This window comes from Odocoileus virginianus, chromosome 18 (genome assembly GCF_023699985.2).
Source record: "Odocoileus virginianus isolate 20LAN1187 ecotype Illinois chromosome 18, Ovbor_1.2, whole genome shotgun sequence".
Classification (NCBI taxonomy): Eukaryota; Metazoa; Chordata; class Mammalia; order Artiodactyla; family Cervidae; genus Odocoileus; species Odocoileus virginianus.
In genome coordinates this window covers 1,235,603-1,258,064 of record NC_069691.1, presented here as the reverse complement: position 1 = coordinate 1,258,064, position 22,462 = coordinate 1,235,603, and the positions used below count along the sequence as shown (strand labels likewise).

Here is a 22,462-nt window from a genome sequence, read left to right as displayed (position 1 = left end):
AAAGAGCCAGACAGACAATACAACAAGAGATCTCACACAGGACTACACAGTTGGAGGGGAAAGTAATACACTTGAAAAGACATACTTTTTGATGTGAGAGCGTGGGCTACTTCTGTGCAACTAAATATTGATGAAAGCTCTTACAGTGTCTTTAGGTCAGAGACAGCTTGCAAGAAATCCATGAGTATGGGGAGGAGTGGTGGGTGGGGAACTTTCATACAAGCAGGAGGTCAAATCAAGTATGTACCAAACGCAGAAGGAACAAGTCAGCATGGCCTGTGATTCTGAAGAGATGTGCCTAACATGTGAGGCCAGAGGTACGCAACGTTTTCTCCAACTACGCTGGGTCTTGGTTGCAGCATACAGAAGTTTTGATCTTCACTGCAGCCAGTGGAGTCTTTTTTTTTTTAGTTGTGGCATGGGAGATCTTTTTGTTGAGGCATATGGGATGGGATCTAGTTCCCTGACCAGGGATGGAACCCAGGCCCCTGCATTGTTGGGGGGGGGGGGGGGTGCCACTGGACCACCAGGGAAGTCCCTGTAAAGTTTTGTTTTTGTAAATAAAGCTTTATTGAAACACAGCCATGCCCATTCATTGTATATTATCTATGGGCACATTCTAACAAGGAAAAAACTGAAAAGCTGCATGTTGTCCCTCAAGCCTCAAATACTTACCACCTGGCCCTTCACAGAAAGTTTGCGCTGCGTGGGAATGGACACATGCAAGCAGAACAAGAGCCACGCACCCCCACCCTGGGAGGAACAACCTTGTTCCCAAAGCCCCTCTGGGCTCCTCTCTGAGTAGGGCCCCCAGGGAAGGCCACACACTTCTGTGAACATCTTAGGGTGGTAAAGCTTCCATCCTTTAGAGTGGATCTGACTTCTGGAAACTGCCCAAGGCTTCTCAAACCAATTCAGGTGAAAAGGTGGGTGATCACGCCAAGGAATGAAACATAAGAGCTTGCCAAGGGCAGGACGCGTGCCTTAAACACTGGGTGAATTGAAATGGTAGTGAGAAACGTGGTTTCATTATAAAGTTGCGTAACTTTATGTCTTGTGTCTCGTTAATTGGGGACAACAGTCATCTGATGTTCGGGCCTCAGCCCAATGGTAAAAGACCTTTTACAAGACCAACCGCATTCCACAAGCATCTGCAGTCTGGGATGGCTGTCCTGAGAAGTCTTTTACTTCTCCTGAAAAGACCGAGCCTGGGAACAGAGAACACCTGGCCGTTACAAATGGAGACGCTGCTGCGCAGAGAGGAGATGGGACTTGTCCAAGCCGCCGAGCCATGGGGCCTCAGGGTTTAATTCATCCAGAATGCTTAGAGTGCTTCAGGTTCTGAGCCACGAGTTAAGAGTTTAAATAAAAAATGTGTACATGCTGAATCCCTGGTCTCCAACGAGACAGGGGCATTTGACAGGCCTTGGCCACGTCCCCTGACCTGAGTCTGTTTTCTTATACAAAAAAATGGACAATAGTCTCCTTGTAGAGTTCCTGGAAGGATTACAGTTTGGTGCTGCACCTAAAACACTCAGCAGAGCACAACATACAATGGGTTCTCAATACAAAGCAGCTCGGAATCTCTGATGCAAGGGCAAGAGCAACGGCAGCAACATTCCACCATCTTTACCCACAGTGGGTGTGCACACCCTCCCATGCATCTCACTCCAAGGCTGCACCGCTTGATTGGGCACCTGTCCGTGCATAGCCTAGTTCGGCCTGCCTCCAGCGCGGAAGTTTACAGGGGGAAACTGCCATCTGCCTCCGGAGGAGCCATGTTCCCAGCTCGAGGGAACCGTCCCCTCTTCCGGGGACTAACTCCATCAGCAGGACCACAGCTGGAAACACAGCACAAACAGGAACGAAGAAACCAAAGCAGATGAAGAGCAGGTTAGCTCTGGCTTTTGGACGAGGCCAGGATCGATGTCTCTGAAGGGGCAAGGGAAAATCCCCATACCTCCCCTGGTGAAATAATGCCAGTAACCCCCTCCACGCTGGCCTCTCTCCTCACATGTAACAGCCAAACGTGCCAGTGGGAGTGAAGCAAGAGAGGGTGTGCATTGCGGCTTCCGGCGCCTGGCCGCGCAGCTCCGATAACAGGGCTCGGCCCAGATGAGGGCTGTGACCACAGACACAGACAGACGACGCCCTGATCCCGCACCAAGGGCCAGCGCTGGCACCATCCAGCAGGACTGGCGGGCTTATATAACAAAGGGCTTGTCATCACTTCCTGTGAGCCTCATCGCCCACATTCCAACACAATGAGACGCTCTCTCTGCCCTGGCTTTGAAGTTCAACAGCTCATTCACAAGGCTGGGCAGAGCTCTGCTGGGAGGCAGAGAGCCTGCACTGGCTCACCTTCCCATCCCCCTTGCCCTTGCCAAGTCATTAGTTTATTTGGGGAAAAAAATGTCCCTCTGTGATTAGTGTTCGCTTTTAAAAACTGAAAAATATCCAACCTTGCAGTGACAACTACTATTCACACTTGGGTCTATCTACTTGGGCCCTTTTTTCACTTTTGTAAGTGGGCATGGAGTAGAAGGAGAATATAAGTGTTTGGTTTTTTAATATCCTATTTCGAAAAAGTCTTCTGTGGTGAGCCTTTCCCCTGTTGACCCTTTGCAGTTGAGTTACTCAATCCCGCTTTGGATGGCCGCATTCCTCTCCACCGTACGCACGTGCCATTTCCCACAGCTGGGTATGTAGGTGATTTCCGCTCTTTTGTTTTTTCCAAACGCTGTAGGATACTGGTAGCTAAATCACTGTGACTCTCTTCACTCTCTCCTTAGGATAAACTACTAGTGAGGCCACAGAGTAGTAACTTCTCAGCTTCTCTGCGTTATTCCCTCAGTTTCCCATCACTCTTTCTGACCGGGAACCAAGTCTGTAACATTTTTGAGGCAACTAAGATTTATAAGGTCCTTGTGTGTGTGCGTGCGCACAGGCTAAGTCTTTTCAGTCATGTCTGACTCTTCTGTGAGCCCGCCACTCTTCTGTCCATGGGATACTCCAGGCAAGAATACTGGAGTAAGTTGCCATTTCCTGCTCCCGGGGACCTCCCGACCCAGGGACCACACCTGCATCTCTTAACGCCTCCTCTATTAGCAGGGGGGTTCTTTACCATGAGTGCCATCCAGGAAGCCCCATAAGGTCCTTTTACATTGGGCTTATTGACTGACCTCATGATAGGGATGAACCGCTCATTTAAAGATGGAAAAATGGGCTCAGGGAGGTGAAATGACTTGCCCAAGGTCACAGGCCCTCAACTTGAACCCAGACTAAGCCTGAGCAGTCGCTCCTGCCCTGCTCCACATGGCTCCTCTCAGGCCCCCAGGCCAGCGTGACAGCAGGCATGACAGGCGTAGTTTAAAGCTGAGTGCGCAATGATCTACAACACACACAGCTTGCTACAAATCCCAGGGTCCACCTGTCTATGCTTGTCAGTCTTGACCATCCAACCACAGACCAAAGAAGGGAAACATCCATAGTTCTTCAACCACAGGGTTCAAGTGGTCTTTTGTTCAGCAATGGAGAAGGTTCTTTTTTACCACTAAAGAACTAATGAGTCGAAAATGGCTACTAGTGGCTGCGGGGATAAATGATAATGGCAATCTAACTCACTTCTTTCTGATTTTTAGTTGTGAATGCAAGATGACCTTAGATTTAACATTCAAACAAATCTTTGAAATTCATAAACACAGATCTTCTAAAGAAGCATGGCTTCTTCTTAGGAGGGACACCCTGATTTCCCTTCTCAAATTTTTTAAAGAAAAGTCTGGGGAGCACAGGATGGCATGAATTTATTTCATTTCAGTACCCTTTGCAGATGTAAAATCTCTTTCCTATCTATCAGCAATGTCTCAGACAAAACGATCCTCTGATTAAATGAAGTCATACAACTGATATTTACTTGCAGAATAAGAAACGTTTGAGCACAGACAGAACTACAGCTGCTGAACTTGAAAAAAAATCCAGTGCTCCAAAGTACTTGCCATGTCGTAGAAAAATAGGTAAAACCAGAAGAAACCATCAAAAGCCAAAGGGGTACGATATTTTCTGGAATAACCAATCCCCAAAGGATCTGACGAGTATTAAAAAAAGGCATTTCTAGGAGAGAAATTAAATAGTTGTAATGTTGTTGTTTAGTCACTAAGTCATGTCCTACTCTTTTGTGACACCATGGACTACAGTCCACCAGGCTCCTCTGTCTATAGGATTTCCCAGACAAGAATACTGGAGTGGGTTGTCATTTCTTTCTTCAGGGGATGTTCCCACTCAAGGGATGAAACCCTTGTCTCCTGCACTGGCAGGTGGATTCTTTACCACTGAGCCACCAGGGACGCCCAGTACTCCCCAACGGAAAAAAAAAAAAAAATCAAGAATGTGCCCTCGCCCCCATCCACTGATTTCTTACTTCCAAACTCCTTATCCAGGGCTCCTCTGCAAGCTGTCACTATGAGCAATTTCTGCTTTCTCTGGAGGTTTCAGGTCTGATCATTTAAAGGACTCTCAATACAAAGGGTTTGCCTGGATGGAGAAGAGTTGCTCAGCTTTTTTAAAACCAGGCCCACCTCTGCCTCAGTCTGTGGGTGATAAAGAACCAGAATCAAGGGTGCAGACAAAACCCAGAGTAGGGCAGGACGAGAGAGAGAAGGCAAGACCCCAGACACACGCCTGGGGTGGGGCTCTGCACTTGGACAACACCAGGCCCAAGGCCTGCACGTCTGATCTGGGCCTTGACAATGCTGTCAGCTGTCCTGCGGGTGATTCGGAAGTGATGACACCGATTCCCACCATCTTGTCACTTCACAGTCACGCCACAGATGGCTTTCAGATGGGCCCTGAGCGCTGCGGAAGCTCAGCGAGCAGGAGCCGAGTGACAGCTGAATTCCCCGAGCGTGTGCCCCAAGCACGTGGCAAGAGCCCCCGAGCTGGCCCGATGGCACATCATTCCTAGATCTTTATTTACCAAGCATCTCTTCGGGAACTGGGAGGCATGCTCTGGGCCAGAGGGGCCCTCAGATTCAGCAGTGAATGAGGGAGGAATTGGCCAGGGATCCTCAGGGGGCCCTTCAACTGAGACCAGCAACATCTTCATCTTCAACGAGGCTAATGTTTCTCCCCCCCGCAGGAGCTCAAAGGCTCCTGAGCACTTACTGCTTCTCAGATCTCCTCCCATGGGGGACGTCCTCTGAAGGTCAGCATCCCAGAGGCAGCCAGAGCGCTGGCGCTCCCGTGTCCCATTTGCATTCCTTTCTTCTGAAGGCTCCAACTGAATGGGCAGCTTTACCGTGGCTCCTCTGACCTGCTACAGTGTTCGCCTGGACACCCCGGGATGCCTCCAGCTCCGCCCCCCACCCTCCCAGGTGCTGCCATCAGACGGGAGAGCTGAATCTTGGCCTCAAGGTCAGGTGACTAGCTCTGCCGTGCCCCAGAACGAACACTGAGCCCTGCCCTACCTCCTTCACCACGCACAACTTCCCTCACAAGTAGCTGAGGTGCTGCCTGGTTCATACAAGACCCCTACCCACCCAACTCTCTGGAAAGGCACGCGTGGAGATGCACCTCTGTCCCTGACCCAGGCCTCGGGAAGCACGATCCGCCTGACTGACAGAATGTGGACAAACACTCTGCTGGCCTGGGTAACTCACAAACCCCACATAGAGCACATCTCAGCTACTGATGACAGGGATTCAGAGAATCTATTCCCTAGACTCAGCTGATTTCCTTCCATTGACCACTGTCATCTGAGAGCCCCTTAAAGCGTCAGTCACAGTGTTTCATGGCTGAAGGATGCAGACTGGGGCCAGGCCCTTGCTGCCTCTGCCTAAAGCACTTGACGTCCTCTTAACAGGGCTCCCCACCCTTAGACCCCACCCGCACCCTCTCAATCTGTCCTCTCTAATGCATCTTCGTAAGATGCGGATGTCACCTCCGGGGCTCAGGTGATAAAGAACCTGTCTGCAATGAGCAGACCCGGGTTGGACCCCTGGGTCTGGGTTGGGAAGATCCCCTGGAGAAGGGAATGGCTACCCACTCCAGTATTCTTGCCTGGAGGATTCCATGGACAATGGAGCCTGGTGGGCTACAGCCCATGGGGTGGCAAAGAGTCGGACACAACTGAGCAGCTGACACTTTTCAAGAAGCAGACAGACAGGTCTCCCTAAAGCAGAGATCTGATCTTATGCTCCACCATCGTTCACTACCCACAGAGGACAGACCCAACTCTGCTGCCCGGCCCTCCAGGCTTTGACACCTGGCTTCATCTCTCTCTTGTATCTTTTCTGTCTTCTCACAGCCTCTCTTTTATTCATTATGGACCACTCACAAGGCCCCTCCCATGAAGTCCTCATACCCACCGTCTCTAAATATCCAGATCCTCTGTTTCCAAGAAGGCCCGCCTCGTGCGCCCCCTCCTCCGTGAAGCCTTTCGGATGCTCCTTTGGCAGCATTATCCTGAGAAGACACAGGGAGAGTGCCTGGCCCAAACCAGATGCTTTATCATCAGCAGAGAGTTTTTAAGTGGCTCTGGTGCTTTGGTTTTGGGACCACCAAATATTACAAGAACTGACCTCTGTCACTGTTCTCTATAACTGTGTAGCACAGAGGTTATGGGCAGACAGAAACCAAACTAACTTCCTGGACTGGACACCTCCATCTGCAGCTCTGCCCGTTCCTAGCTATGCCACCTGTGACAAGGTACTTAATAATAAAATAAAAACCACAGATCTGTTTGCCCCAGTTTCTCCATCTATAAAATGGGACTCTTAATAGAACTTACATTCTGGGGTTAGTGTTAGGGTTGAAATTCAGCAAGTTAATATTCGTAAGCACTTAGAACAGAGGGGCAATCAGGTAGATCCAGGTAGTTATTACCTCTATCGTCCCACTTCAGGGAATCATGGGTCAACCACAAACTGACTGTCACGGACAGGGTCACTTTTTGAGGACAACCTCACCAGGCCAGAAAGGGAAGTGCCACTAGCTTGACTGTGGGTGTAGGAAGCCCAGAGTTTGAGGCTGGGCTCAAGTCCAAAACAGCCTGTGGCCCAAAGAATTCATAACGTTCTTTCCACACGCCAAGCATTGTGCTTAGCCGATCAAACAAATAATTTTACTATGACCTTATGTATTGCCCCTGAACCTTATCTCCAGAATGTTACCTCATCTGTAAAAAGGGGATTCTAACAGGACCACCTCAAAGACCGGCCCTGAGGATCCCACGCAGAAAGTGTTCCACAGGTGCAAGGCACAGAGTGAGCAGTCAGGAAACACCATCTATTATTATTACACCCACGGCAGGACAGATGGGGCATTTCGGGCCTGAAGAAACTAGTCACTTGCCCCAAAGTGCTAAGCTTCTGAGACCCGGAGCCAGGACTGGAGCCCAGACTTCTGAGCCCAAAGCCAGTGCTCATTTCCCATCGCCACAGTGGGCATCGCTAGGGTCCCGCCGTGTTTGACTCAACAGCTCTGGGCACCTGTGGTGGGTAGTGTCACTGGGTACCTCCACAGAAGGCGAAGAACCCGGACCGAGAATACGGGGCCCCCAGCACCAGCCCACTCTCAGCTGGGCAGCGGCTGCTCTGCTTGCTGTTTGCTCAGCGCTGAGGTCCTGATGGCAAGATCCCCCGGCCCCTGCTCCCCGGGAACACGCTCCTGCCGGCTGCTCTAGTGTTCTCTTGGCCTTGGGGACCTACCCCCCGTCCCCCACCCCGCCCCACCGCCCTGCTCCTAATCCACCTGGGAGTCGAACCCAGCCATGCCCCACATTCAGTCACACTACGGCGTGATGACCTCCTCAGCGGCAGCCTCAGCCCACCCACTCAGAACCCGCTCTGCGGCCTGCCACTTCCTGCCCAGGAAGCTCCCGGACCGGGGTCCACCATCGCCCCCCACACTTGTGATGCTGAAGGGTACTGGCCCTCAGCAGTTGGTGTCCTGGCTGGGAATCCGGCTCTGTGGGGAAACAGTACAGCCTGCAGCTTCCGTCTGCCTTTGAAGATACGATCGCACATCTGAGGGTCGTCATGTGGAAGACGTAAGGTTAGACTGGTTCTGCTTGACCTCAAAGAGCCCAACGAAAACAATAACAGAATCGGCAGAGAGAAAGAAGTCAGCCAGCAGAGTGCCCATAAACACCAGGTACTCAACAAACCTGTACTAAATTGGAGGGGATAGCAGAAAAAACTTGAAAGCCCAGCTGTGCAAAGGAGTGTCTGGTTATGTGACAAATCCTCTCATCACTGCACGTTTTCAGGCATGGGTGTAAAAGGGTTGGACTGGGTGATCTCCAGGCTCCCTGGAAACCCCAAACTGAGGTCCAGGATAGCAACTTGCAACTTTGGCTCCATGGCAGAATCACTGGGGGACCTTTCAAAACTACTGATGTCCAGGCTCTGTCCCCAGAAACTGTGGTGTCATTAGTCTGGGGTGGAGCCCAAGCGACTAAAACTTTTGAGAACTGCTCTCCCGGCGATTCTAACAGGCTCAGGGCTGGTGTAGGCAGGGCCTGCTGACGTCGTGACACACAGCATGGGCGATCAGGCAGACACTCTCAGCCCCTGAGAACCACAGATGTCATTCAGTGTTCAAAAGTCTGCATTTTTTTCCTCCCTGATTTATTCACCATGAACACTCCTGGGTTTAATCTGTTCTGTCAACACCGATACATTAATGTCACAAACCCCACGGCAGACACTGCAGAATGGATTATCCTGACACTGGCCTGAGCCAGGAAAAGAACATGCCACAGAGATTGGGAAAGGCTCTCTCACTAATTGAAGACATAAGGACCTCTGGGTTGAGGGGACAGAAAAGGCTGGGAGTGGGGAAAGAACTCTGTAAATTCATGTCACTTGCACTGGAGTTGGGTGGGTGTGAAAAAAAAAAATTTAATGACTAAAATAATATAGTCCCACACGCCACATCTTTAAGTTCTCCCCATCCTTCCAGACTGAGCTCGGCTACTCAAGGTCTATGCTGAAAAATGCCTGCTGCACGGATGACGGAATGGTGCACGCTTTCCCCACAAACGTCACCACCGTGTAAAAGCTGAAACGGGCACACACTCAAGTAAGCTGCACAGGCAGCGCAGAGAGTAAGTGGCTGCCCCAAAATACATCTAGACAGCCAGCCCCCTGGTCCTGGAGGCGGGAGCTGACTCCATCAGAGGTGAGGCGAAGCTCTCCTGGCCTCATCCCAGGAAAGCTCTGGCATCAGACCTGGCATCCAAAGTGAAGTGCTGTTACCCAGTCACCTTCCTACGGTGTCAGGAGTTGAATGTGTAATAACTGCATGGGTATCTGCAGATGAAAGGTGTCATTTTACAAAGACAGGTGAAATCATCATTATCATAATAGTTGATGCGAACATAACACAGCCAGGGTGAGACGGAGTCAAAATATTGAAATCTAAAAAGGCACCTGAAGAAGTACAGATAGCTGATAGAACAAGCACAGAGGAGAGGATGTCCAGACACAGACTGGTCATATTCAGAAAAATAAAATTAAAACCCCACCTTGTACTCTAAAATCAAACTCCAGATTAAAATGTCAATGTTCAAAAAAGAAAGAACCCATCAAAGTGCTAGAAGAAAATACAGTGGAGTACAGAAAACCTCTCTAAGCAGCAGGCTGGTTACACTGTGTTAAACCAGAAGGATCCAGGAGGAGAAAACAACAGTTCAGTGTAAACAACCAGAGCAATCACTGGATGCAGGGCTGAACGGCGAATTACAAACTTGCAAAAACTACCCTGCAATCTAAACGGCAGGCAAGGGACTGCCATCCTTAACCCACAAAGAGCCAGTATAAATCAATAAAATGATAAACCCTATGGCAGAAACGATGGACAGATAGAAATACACAGCTTTGGAAAAGAGACACCAGTGGTCAACAGGCACATGCACTAGTAACCCAAGAAGCTGCAAATTAAACTAAACTGCATTACAGTAAAGCAGGCAAAACTTATAAGGCCTTTCTAGGACACAGTTTGAAAGCCTGTATCAAAATTTTTACCTTCCTACTCAACAATTCCCCTCTGGGAACCAATCCCAGGGAAATAATCACAGACTTATTTATGCAAAGAATTAAGTTACAAAGATGCTCATTACAGCACTGTTAAATTAGTGAAAACTAGGAGAGCCTAAATAGGCAAATAGAATACTATACAGACATTAAATTACTGTTGTTGAATGTTTAAAACAATGTAGATATCTTTCCACGTCATTAAGTGAAAAGTATATAAATAGATACATACAATATTGATTTCTGTGAAGGAAAATATAGGCACACATACATGCACTGAAAAAGGTTAAGTGGAAAAACAGTGAAACGTTACAGCTGTTTCTTTGAATTGTAGAACTGAAGTTGGTTTCTATTTTGGTTTTGCTTATCTGCATTTTCTATACCAAACCTTGTCTTAGTTTTGCTGAAGGGGGAAGAAAAGAGTTAACACAGATTTAAAAGAGTTAACACTGGTGGTGGTTTAGTCACTAAGTCATGTCCAACTATTGCGACCCCGACTCCACTTTCCACGGGATTTCCCAGGCAAGAATACTGGAGTGGGCTGCCATTTCCTTCTCCAGGGGATCGTCCCAACCTGGGGATCGAACCCACGTTCTCCTGCAATGAGGCAGATTCTTTATTGCTGAGCCACTGAAATTTATTTAAAAAAAAAATCCAAGCTCACTGTTCTGAGGAACTGCCCACAACACAGGCAACTGGCATCTGCTCCCCACAGGAGGGCAGGTAGGGGCTGCATCATTCTGAGAATGCCACGCAGGCCCCAAAGCACAGGCATGACTTTGGAATGCACTGGGGGGATTACCAGGCTGTCTGGCTTTCTGAGCGTGCACGTCCCAAAAAGCAGAGAAGCTTCACTCGGAGGAACTTTTGGGACATTTTCACTTTTAGAATTTAGCCACGGCATGGAGAAGCCAGGAAAGTTCCATTCCTCCTACTTCTGTTTGCCTCTCCCCCATAGCCCACGTTCTGGTGTGCCCCAGACAAGAAAGAACTTTCCCAACAATCACAAATGCCCCGCATCGAAATGTTCTGCTGAGCAAAACAGGCAAGCTCCAGCCTCATATTCATCCTGCCCCAGTGCCGAGCTCAGGCAGAGAACACAGCAGCTGGCCTCCCAGTTTAGAGAACTGGGGCAATTCTCTAAATTGCCAGGGGCAGGCGGCCCTTCACACCCAAGCCCCTGCGCCTCCTTCCTTTATCACGAGCAATTCCACTAGGCAATCTGGAGGCTCTGGCCACACTTGCTCGAATCCAGCAGGGCTCCCTTCCGCATCTCAGCCACTGCAGACAGGACCCTTTCCGTCTGGGACGCCCCACATGCACCGTCCTCTGCACCCAGCTCCCAGACGACTTCCTCTTCCTGGTGGTTCTTCCCAGCCCGTCAGAGCATGTATGGCTCTTAATCCCGGACTCACCTGCTGGATCAACTCTACTGGCTGGACTGTGGCTGCACTGCCGGGTCCTATTCGTCTTGGCTAAAGGCAACTCATCCTGCTAAATGCTCCAGTTAAAACCCGGAGTCATCCGCGACTCTCCTCCCCCATCACAACTCACACTTCCTCTGTCAGGAAGCCCTTTAGGACGAGTCCTGAATCCGGTCTCCTCTCAGCACCTATCACCAGCGCCCCAGTTCCTGCGGCTGAAGGTCATCGTAGTTGGCCCCCCAGCTGGTCTCCTCCCGTCTATTCTCCACTCGGCAGCCAGAGTGATCCTTTTGAACCCCCAAAGCCAGATCATGTCATTGCTCTGTTTAGAGCCTCCACTCACTTCCCATCTCACTCAGAGTTAAAGCGAGAAACCCTTTCAGCGCCTCCAAGACTCAAAGCTCTCAGCCTCCCCATCCCAACCCATCTCAGACCTCTGTCTCCCCACTTCCTCCCCACCTGCTCCGCTCAGTCACTCCGATCTCCCTGAAGCAGCCAGGCATGCTCCTGCCTTGGACTTGTGCCCTGACCGTTCACTCTGCCTGGAATGTACTTCTCTCTGTGGGCCGTGTGAATCACACCATCACACCCTTTAGCAAAGCCCTCTGGGCGTCCATCTGAAGCAGTTCTCCGCCTCAAATGCAGGCCCACCCCAGTTTTACTCTTCTCTACACTCCACCCGACATACTGTATTTGCTTGAATCCTCTCCTGAGAGGGCAAACTCAGGGGAGCATGAACGTTTATGCTTTGTCCACTCTGTAGTCCCAGCATCTAAACAGAACAATACCCAGCACGCAGCCCGCTCTCAACAGTGTCTGCTGAATGAATGTAGAGAAGGGGCTTGGTACCGGCTCTCAGGGCCCAGCCGAGGACTTGGAGTTCAGCCTGCAAGCGGGGGCCCAGCAGTGCGCCGGAAGTACCCATCTCCCTGCCAGCCCACCACCCATCAAATCATTTTCCCACTCACTGGCCTCGGGAAACCCCTCTCTGACCACTACTCTAAAGTTCTGCTTGGAAACCTCAGGCCCTGAGTCACTCCCGAGGGCTCTGACTAATTCTCTCTCCATCCCTTGAGCCCACCTCCAAGATCCTTCCTCTATAGCATAATGGGAAGTCCAGAGCGAGTTCCGCTTGGGGAAAATGGAAAGGAACTGAATGATTTAGAGGAAAATTCAATTCTTCCTAGCTCACCAGTTGAGAAAGCGCAAACTCTCAGGAAGCCAGTGCCTCCGAAAGTGAAACATTAATAGAAATATTACTGGAAAATACCAAACAGGAAGAGAAGGAAAATTCCATTGCGGAAGCAAGGTCCTCTGTCGATGTTCCTTAATGGTCTCAGTAACTTGTTTCAGAATCAAAACACAGAAAGAACCGGAAATCAATCAGGCTGTCACCCTTCCGGTGGACTAGAGCTTTGGCCAAACCATCTCCACATCACCCCGGCACAAAGGGCATTAGACTCAGAACACAAGGTCAGCGGCCTGGCCGCTGTGTTGGCTAGCACCTGCTCTGCGGCGGGGCAAGCTCCATTCCTTCCGGGACCCTCAATATTTCCATCTGTAAAATGGGGGTTACAGCACTTTCCTCAGAGCGAGTCTGACAGTGAAGTTAATTATGGGTGTGAAAGTTTCTTTTAAGCTTTGGAATACTTATGCAAATGTAGGAATCTGTAGGTCCTACAATGCTAACAGAGGAGATTTTTGTAAGACTTTAAGTCTAGCCACAAATAAGGCAGAGAAAATTAAGGCATGAGATTGTGCAGCCTGAGGTGGTATAGCACAGTGGTTCAAAGACCCTAAATCCGGTTTCAGGTCTCACCTCTGCTATTTACTGGCAAGGTGACCTTAGATAAGTTACTTAACCTCTCTGCCTCAGCTCTCGCATATGTAAAAGGGGAGCGACAATAGATCTACTCGACTTTGGGGAGCAGCATGACGGATTCTGCTCCTGCGGAAAGCTCCTTCAACTCAAATACTACTTACTCTTCCTTGAGTCAACTGCCGCCTCCTCCGAGAAGCCTTCCCTGCTTCTCTCAGTTGAAATGAACCTCCTCCTGACCCTGCTTCTTCCCTGAGTCAAGGCTCTGCTCAGGACGGCTTCTGGGCCAGGATGGCTCCCAGCTCACCCACACCACTCTGTTTACAGACAAACTCCGCCACACAGAACTGTGTGGTCCCTATGTCCTCACCAGAAGATAAGCTCCTTACGGGCAGGCACGACCTCTCCCCTGGTTCTTCCCTTTTATCCACGCAGCTTCTGACAGTGGCCTGCATGTGGCAATCTCCCAGTCACCACAAGCCAAGCAAGGTATAAGGCAGGCAGGGAGGCAGACACCACCAGCAGTCGGCCTCCATCCTGCAGGAACAGTCCCCTCTCCGAAAGTGGGCGGAGATGCCACCATCAGCCAGCCGGCAGCCCAGCTTTCTGCTTCAAAGCCACAGATCCCAATTTATTTTCCAGGGCGCCGCCTGACCTCTCCCTTCGCCACAGGCCACTGCCACTTGGCTCTCCCATCACAAGAGGAGAAAGTCAACTCCAAGTGAAACTGCTCAAGGGAGCGTCTGACCACAGGCATGTTCAGCTTTGCTTAAATGACCAGAGGAACGCACACCTTTTCAAGTTTGCATTTTAACCCCTACTGTGTGGGTCAGAAGCGCTCTGGGGCTGGGGAGAGGACGAGGTCAAGGCTTGGGGGTCAAGTCTGGGGAAATCAGTTATGTTCCGAGGTGGTCAGATTAGAAGACAGTGATCTGATCTCCCTCAAGAACACTCAGGTTCCTGGTTGACAAGGGCCAGGGTCCTGGGGTTTGTTTTGTTTTTTCCCTTAAAAAAGCGCACATGCAGGCTCGCCAACCCTTCAGTGAGAAGACATGACAGTTACAAGTCACGTTCTGTGCAGCTGTCCCTTGGGCAGTGCCAACTCTGTGCATGGAATTTCTCCATGAAATAACCCGGGTGCTGCACTAACATCTCATTTAGGGAACTCAGAGTGAGATGAGGGAAGGGGAGAGGAAAGCTGGCTCTGGGGCCCCTTTGGGGACCACCAAAGCCCAGACTGAAAGAGATGGGAATTGGGAGGGGGTGGTATAAGAAAAGGAACTTTAAGGGGAGGAGGAGATGTACAATGCACATTTCAGCAAATATCAGAGCTTTACTATCTCTATCTTATTAACTGAAAGGAGTCAAACAAGTTGATAAAAAGCATACAGGCTTATAACTCAGACTGAAGGTGTAATCCTGGCCCGTCACTTGGTAGTTTTGTGACATTAAGCAAATCAATACCTCTAAGCCTCAGTTTCTTTATCTGTGAAATGGGGCAATAGTGCCCAGGGTAGAGGAATAGCAGTAAACTCCCTGATTAATGGCCTGCCTGTATCCCTACCCTCTGCCACAGGACTTCACAGCTTCCCCTTTCTCTCTCTGAATACTGGCTGGCCTTATAACTTGCTTTGGTCAACAGAATGCAGCAGAAGGAACAGTAGGCCAGTTTCTAACTTCAAGAAACTGTACAGGCTTCTGTAATTCCTTGGAACCCTGCCACCATCATATGAACAAGGCTAACTTGCTGGAAGGTGAGAGACCATGTGGAACAGAACCGAACTGAGGCAGCCAGGGCCATCCTAAGCCAAACACGTAAGGCAGCCCGGCTAGGACTGGCCTGCAGACCCGCTCCACACTGACCACAGATGCCTGAGTGAGCCAACTGAGGCCAGGAAAACTACTCAGTTGACTTGGGGGTTCATGGACAATAATAAAGACTTACCATTTAAATCAGGGGTTGGAAACTGCAGACCGCAGGCCAGCTGCCTTTTTGTAAATAAAGTTTTATTGGGACACAGCTATACTCTTTAATTTATACACTGTCTGTATGCTTTCAAGCTACAATGGCAGAGTTGAATGGTTGTGATGGGGGCTGTCTGGCCTACAAGCTAACATTACTCACTAACTGATTGATTCTTTTGCTAACCTCTGGTTTACAACCACCGACTTTGGAGTAACTTGTGATGCAGCGATAGCTAACAGATACGGTACCTAAACCCCTTCTAGAGTGACTGTGAGGATTATATGATCAATTAAGTGGTCAGTCTGAAGCCTGGAGAATATATTTCTTTTCTGAGGAATCAATGGGAAAAACTGGATCGGATAGGCAGCATTTCTCTCACACTACTTTCAAGGGACAGGACTTCAAAGTGTTCCAAGCCAAACCACAGCTACCAAGCTTGGTCCTTACTTTTCCAATCAATTACTTTCTAAGAACTGGAGAATGTGGCTATTAACCAAATGGAAATAACTCTCAGCTCATGCTTCACCCTGGCTTCAATCAAGCTACACATCACCTATTTGATGTGAAAAGGACACAAAGACTCCAATTCCCAGCTCCTCCAAAAGATACACAAGACAATCTCTTCCTTTTGCCGCACCAACCTCTCTCTACAATGCCCCCACCACACCCACCTTTCAGAGCCTCCATCCATTCTCTTGGCACCAGCTTCTACCTGGAGAAGCTCAAATGTCACCACCTCGTGAAAGCCCTCCTTGAATTCATAGTCAAGAGTTGTGAATTCTACTCAGCCCTCTGCACACACTTCTGTTCTGGCATGCCTCATGTTGTGACACTGCCTCATTACCCGACTGACTCCCAGACTAAATCTTAAAAAGCTCATTTCAACTGCAGATTGAGAAGCTTCCCTCTCGGAAAAGCTCTCCACCACTTTTTCTCTCTGAGGTCCCCCCTGCCTCGCATGCTGCTCAGAAACTGTTTGCTGAGTATTTTTTTCAAAAAAAGTTGACCATGATATTATTTATTTCTTTGGAAGCATGTTATTTAACTCAACTCTGTGGATGCTGACAAAATACCAAGTGTTGGTACACATCAGCCTGTATTTAAACTTGGGAAACTGATGTCATGGTGCATCTCGACTTTCTCAGCTGCAGTGGAAACATTTACTTAATGATGACAAAAGAAACAAGACTTCAGCAGAAAACATAAGTGGATAAGACTTGTCTGGCTGCACATAAGGAGACCTACCAAGTTACTGGCCTCTTTGTCATCATTATTTTTTTTTTATAAAGACAACCTGGGGGAATAATATTTCCACCTACTAAAGTTTCGTATTTTCTTCCCAGGAGCTCAGGCCCTCACTGTCTCTCCCTGGGACTATACTGTAATTGCCTCCCAACTCCAAACCCATCGACCCAAGACTGCAGCAGCTTACAGCCTGGGATGCTCCCCAACCACGGCTCTGAGTCTATCCTTTTCCTGATCCAACAGTCTTCCAGGCTTTCCCTGTGGGGTCCAAACTCAGGCCCCCACCTTTCTCACACTGTCATCTCTCATTTCCCAAGTGAGGCCCACTGCAAGAAAGCTTTGGTTTCCAAAAACACTCTCCACATTAAGGTTTTATATATACACATGCACACACAGGCCAACGCACAGACATACATGCATGCACACACAGATGCATGTACACGGCACATATACCTAAGGGCTCCCACAGGCTCCAGTCAGCCTTTCCCGGCACCGAAATTACACTTCCATCCCTAGATCCAACTCACAGCTGCCTCCTACGTGAAGATCTCACTAAATTCCCCAAGACAAAAACACTGGGAAACAAATGATGAAAAGGTGACGGGTGTCAGCAGCCTTCAGAGGCTTAGGCCAAAAATTACTGCCAAGTCTTTTTGCAGCCTTTATTCTCTTCCTCCTAGCTTGTCCTTGTACTGAGAGATCTCTGAGCGCAAAATATGTGCTGGGTAAAAGTTGGTTAAATTGAAAACGTGATTCTAAAAGGGAAACTACCCCAAACTGGAGACTGGCTGGTAGCAGGGTATATGTAGCCAGGGGTGTGTGTGCCCTGGGATTCACCCAGGAGAACAGGAGGATGGCTAAGTATGTGTCAGAGGGGGGCACAGTACTGAGGGGGCAGAAGGGCCCCCAAGACAAAGGTGGGTGGGGGTGGCAATGGAGGCCCTGAAAGGAGGATCTGTGGACCCACAGCTCCTAGCCCCATGCCACAGTAACTCCCAGCACAGGCCAACATTAAAACACAGGTCCCGACACAGCTGGGGCATCCAACAGCCCTACGGGTACTTGTTCTATTCCCTAACAGCTGATAAGAGGAAGCTGGGCCAGAGATTAAGTGGGCTAGAAGGAGGTTTTCCTGGATCTGTGGGTGAGGGGCAGAAGGCGGACTCTAGTGTGTTCAGGGCTGGACCTGCAGTGTCCCTGGCTTCCAAAAGCTGTCTGGCTGCAAATAATGTGAAAACCAGGCTACCGCCTGGCTGCTTGACCAGGAATGCAGGGTGGGTATGGACGGCAGCCCCATAGAGGGCAGAGATGAAGAGGGCACCCGGAGTCTCTGCATCCCAAAGCAGCTCCAACCAGAAGACCCAGAGGGAGGGTTAAGAAGCCGCTGTTGCACTGGTGTGGTGCCAGGATCAGCTGCGAAAGATCACCTGAGAATTTGTGAGAAATACACCTTCTCGGGCCCCACGTGTTTTGGCCAGTCCTCCAGGTGATGGTTTGAGAACCGCTGCCTAGGATGCCCCTCACTGGTTCCTCCTCCTGCTTGCTAGAAAGAACATCTGGCAGTTGCAATCCCTCTGACTCTGAAGATGGCAACAACCTCTTAAAAGATCAAAGGGCTCAAAGTCACAGTCTAGTAGGTAAAGTGCACTCCAGAGAGATCTTTTTTAAAGAAACCATATCTGCTCATACCATTCAAGAGCTGAATCCCCTCACTGCTTAAGTTACAAGGTTCTCCCCGACTCGGGACCTCCTGCCCCTCTGGGGTCCTGGCCAACTCTAACCTCTCAATTCCTGCCACAAGGCCTTTACCTACAATCCCTGAGAGCACCAGGTTCTCTTCTGCAACCACCGTAAGAGTGGTCCTCCCTGGCCACCTCCCATGAAGCCCTGCCATCGCAGCACTCATCATGTACGCCGCAGCTTGGACCACAGGCGTCACTGGACCCTGCTCCAGGGCCCCGCGGAGGGGAGCAAAGAAGAACCGTAAGAGACGTCTGGTAGAACAAAGCCAAGTTTTCAACGCACTTAACACTCCAGCCATTAAACTTCGTATTCCTCGGTATTCGAAGTAGTCTTATTTATAGTTAGGAAAAAACATTTACTAAAGTTTTGAAAACCATAAAGGAAGATCCTAGTGAGTAGGCAGAACCACAAGCAGCGGGAGAGAAAGGAGATTTGCCCACCGGGGAGGTGGTCATGGAATAACAGGGGAATGGCGGGATCTCTCTGGAGCGCTAGGCTAGGCCATCCTTCTATTTCCAGGGACTCCAGGTTCTCCCAGATGAGCACCTAGCAGAGCCTGGGCCACACATAAGGCGGCAGGGAGCCTTTGTGGTTTCCCTTACAGATGGACCACAAACCCAGAATCCTGGGGGCTCCCAGAGAAACCTCCTCTGTCCCCGAGGCAGCGCCAAGGTGGCCACCCGGATCCTAGCTCTTGTCATTTAGGTGTGGCACCCCAAGTGCTGAGGAAGCCCAGAGTCCATGCAGATGCGGCCCCAAACTGGCTCCAGAGGGAAGTGGAATCCATAGGTTACCCACGTTGTCTTCAACAGACCCAGCGGGAGGAGGAGGTATGCTAGGGGGACCTGGGACCCTGGGGAGAGGAAGTCAGGCAGAAAAAGTCAGGAGGGGCACCGGCTTACTTTTCCTGCCTGGAAAAGGAAAAGTTCCCTTCCCAAGCACCAGCTGGCAGGTAGGGGCCTGTCTCCCTCCTGTCTGGACATCCAGTCCTAAAAGAAATTCAGACTCTATCAGTTTCCCCCAGCCCACATCTGGGTGAAAAGTTTACCTTTGGGAGAAGGCAGGGCGGTTGGAGAACAAGAAGGACAGCAGTCTCACAGCCATCGCAGGGCACTGGGCCTCAGATGGAACGAAAGCACTGCCTTCCACCAGAGGCAGACAGAACAAGTATTATTTTATGGGGGAAAGGAGAGTGTCACAGGAGTGTGAAGGGGGAAGAGGGGACCCAGTCTGGCTGTAATTAACCAGACTGCTCCAAAGGTCCGGGGGATCAAGACAGTCTGATCTGTTAAGGAGGAGAATGTACAAAATCGTCCCCCTCATCCTTGGGGCTGTAAAGGGTAAGGTCAGGAAGGAAGATGAGGATGGGAGGGGTGGTCTCCTTCCAGCTGGCCGGGTAGGCAGACCCCTCTTCCCCCAGCCGGGCTGGAGGAACTGACAGGTCGAAGTGGAGCGCTCTTGTAGACCAGCACACTTCAACCGGAAAAGCACGCGTAGGGGTTGGGGGGTGGGGGTCGTGTTTCTCGGTACAGCTCCAGTACAAAAGGCTGCCCCATTTGGAAACCTGGAGCGGGGGTGGGGGTGGGGGTGGGGCATGGCAGGGCATTTAGAGGGATTTACATATATCCGTTCAGAGACAGCCGGTCTGGATCTGCCATCGAAAATGTGTAATATGCGGCGGGTCCCTTCCCAGCTCTAGATCTCAGTTCCCATCTATAAAGTCAGGGGCGGGAGGAACGGGGGTAGACAAGAATAAACACTCTTCTAAATACGTGGAGAAGGAAATGGCAACCCACTCCAGTATTCTTGCCTGGAAAATCCCACGGACGGAGGAGCCTGGCGGGCTACAGTGCATGGGGTCGCAAAGAGTCAGACATGACTGACCCACTAACACTTTACATACGTTAAGGGCTCTGACTCTCTGACTTTCCTCCTCGAGGGGCTGGTTGGCTATCTCTTGGACCAGGCTGGGCAGAGAGCTCTCTGGTCAGGATATTTCCAAAGAGGGCACCTGGCTGTGGGTTCAGATTGAGGACCTTTGGGAAGCAGCAGCGTTGAGACTGTCAGGAGGCCAATGATCGGGGGCAAAGTGCGTGCAAGGAGGCAGAATTTGGTAGCATCGTAGAAGGCCTGACCTCGAGTCCTAGCCCGAAGTGGATGTAGGAACTCGAAACTAGAGCGGTGCCCCGTGCGCACAGTGGCTCTGGAACCTCGAGTGAGGCCAAGGGCGTCTTACCTTGTCCTTCTTGCCAGCACCGCTCTCCTCCGCGGCCGAGGCGCCACACTTGTTGAGTAGTTTCTTGCCGCCGCAGGCCGTCGGGCTCCAGGTACGGCCGCCAGAGCAGGCGGCCCCTGGGGGGTCCCCGGCACAGCCCGCGGCGCTCTCCACCTTAATGAGGCGATGCTTCGGGGAGATGTAGCGCACTTCGGCCGGGGTGGCAGGCCGCCGCTCGCTGCTGCTGCGGTAGAGGTGCGGGGAGCCAGAGGACGAGGACGAGGACGCGGCGGCGCCCGCGCCGGAGGAGGCACAGCAGCAGCCCGCGGCGCCCGACGCGGACGAGGCGGAAAAGGCGCGCTGGCTCCCACCCGGCTCCCCGCCGCCGCAGTAGTCCAGGCGGCACATGGCGCGCAATTTGCGCAGCGACGAGCCGGGCCCGTTGTAGGGGTCCTCAAAGTCGCGCTCCTTCTGTGCGCGGTAGGCGCGGATGAGGTCGCTCGTGCTGCCGCTGTCGTCGGGCAGCGATCCCGACGAGGCCGAGAAGCAGGAGGCGGCGGCGGTACCGCAGGACGCGGAGGCAGCCGCGGGGGCCTGCGGCACGGCCTGGGGGGGCTGCGAGGGCCGCTCGCCTCGGCGCCGCTGCTCGCGGTAGTCGGGCCGCGGCGGTTGCGGGGGACTCTTGGTCTTGCTGTTGCCCAAGCTGAAGTACTTGTTCAGCCACTTGGCCATGGCGAGAGGCCGCCTAGGGCCGCGGCGCGGGAGCCGGGTCCGCCGCCGCGGCCATCCGGGGGGCAGCGATGCCGCCCAGGTCCCTCGGCGCCCCGGCCCCGGCCCCGGCGAGGGGCGTCCGGGGCGCCCGCTCCCGACGCCAAGTTCAAGTTCTCTCCGCTGCCTCCTGCCGGCCGCTCCCGGGCTCCGGCAGCTGCAGCACCGCCCTCCGCCTCCGCCGCGCGCCGCCCGGGCTTTGGATCTCCTGCCCCTTGCGGGCGCGTCTCATGGGATCCCCGCCGCGGCCCCACGGATAGCGAAAGGCCCGGGCGCCTCCCGCTCCTCAGACGCTCTGGCCGTGCGCTCTGCCACGGAGCGCGCTCCTGTCCCGTCGGAACCGCAGCCTCCGCCTCGGCCGGGATCCGCGGCTGCTGCTGGAACTTGTCGGCGTCCTCGGCCCCCCGCCGCCCCGACTTCTTCCTTCCCGAGAGCGCTGGAGCGAGCTCGGCCCCCGGCCGGCGAGCAGTCGGGCCGGAGAGCGAGCGAGCGATGGAGGGACGGAGGCAGCCGGCGCCCGCCCGAGCCCGCGCGCCCGTGCCCGTCCCGGCGGCGCCTGCCGCTGCCGCTGTCGCCGCCTCCCGAACCGCCGCGCGTGTGACACTCGGGCCGCCAGAGCCCGCCCCGCCCCGCGGCCCCGCCCTCCCCGGGCCCGCGCGCGCCCCGCCCCCAGCCCGCCCTCTCAGACCCCGCCCCGCCCACCCCCACGCGCCCTGCCGCCAGACCTCGGCCCTGGCCCCGCCCTCTAGCGCCCCGGTTCTGGACCGCAGCAGCTCTCCCCTTCAGCACGCGCCACCTCCCGCGGCCGCCTCGGCGCCAGCCCCCGGATCGCGCCTGAGGGCGCCGGGGTCCCGCGGCGCAGCCGGCCCCGCCTCGCGTGCAGCCCGCCACCGCCTTGGGCGAGAGATTGGCAGCCTAAACCTGCAGCGCGTAGAGGCCAAGCCTTCCCCACCCCGGCACCCGCGCGTTGCGTTCTCCAGGGATCCCCACTTTAGGGGACAAGGGGCATTTTTAGTCTACGGCGTGACCCTCTTAGAGGAAATGCCGTGCCGAGACCCTTAGGAACAGGGTGTCTAATTCTCTGCTTAAACGGACGAAGACTTCGGTTCAACCCTGGGTGCCAGACCATCGGAGGATTCTTTATGCAAATGAGCGCTTTAGCCACGCGGACGACCTGGATTGTCTGCGGGGGCCTGGCCCCTCACCAACTGGAAAGCCAAGCTAAGGGGAGATCGGATTGTTTGCTTACCT

General features: G+C 52.3%; 1 protein-coding gene across 1 annotated transcript in view; it reads right to left on the bottom strand.

Moving 5' to 3' along the window:
- Positions 1-21,822, bottom strand: part of SHB (SH2 domain containing adaptor protein B) — a 132,341-nt gene extending 110,519 nt beyond the window's left edge. Inside the window, exon 1 of the mRNA XM_070480232.1 lies at positions 20,465-21,822. Coding sequence (XP_070336333.1) covers positions 20,465-21,175 — 711 coding nt within the window. The 5' untranslated portion in view covers positions 21,176-21,822. The remainder of the gene's footprint in view (positions 1-20,464) is intronic.
- Positions 21,823-22,462: the final 640 nt, after the last annotated feature.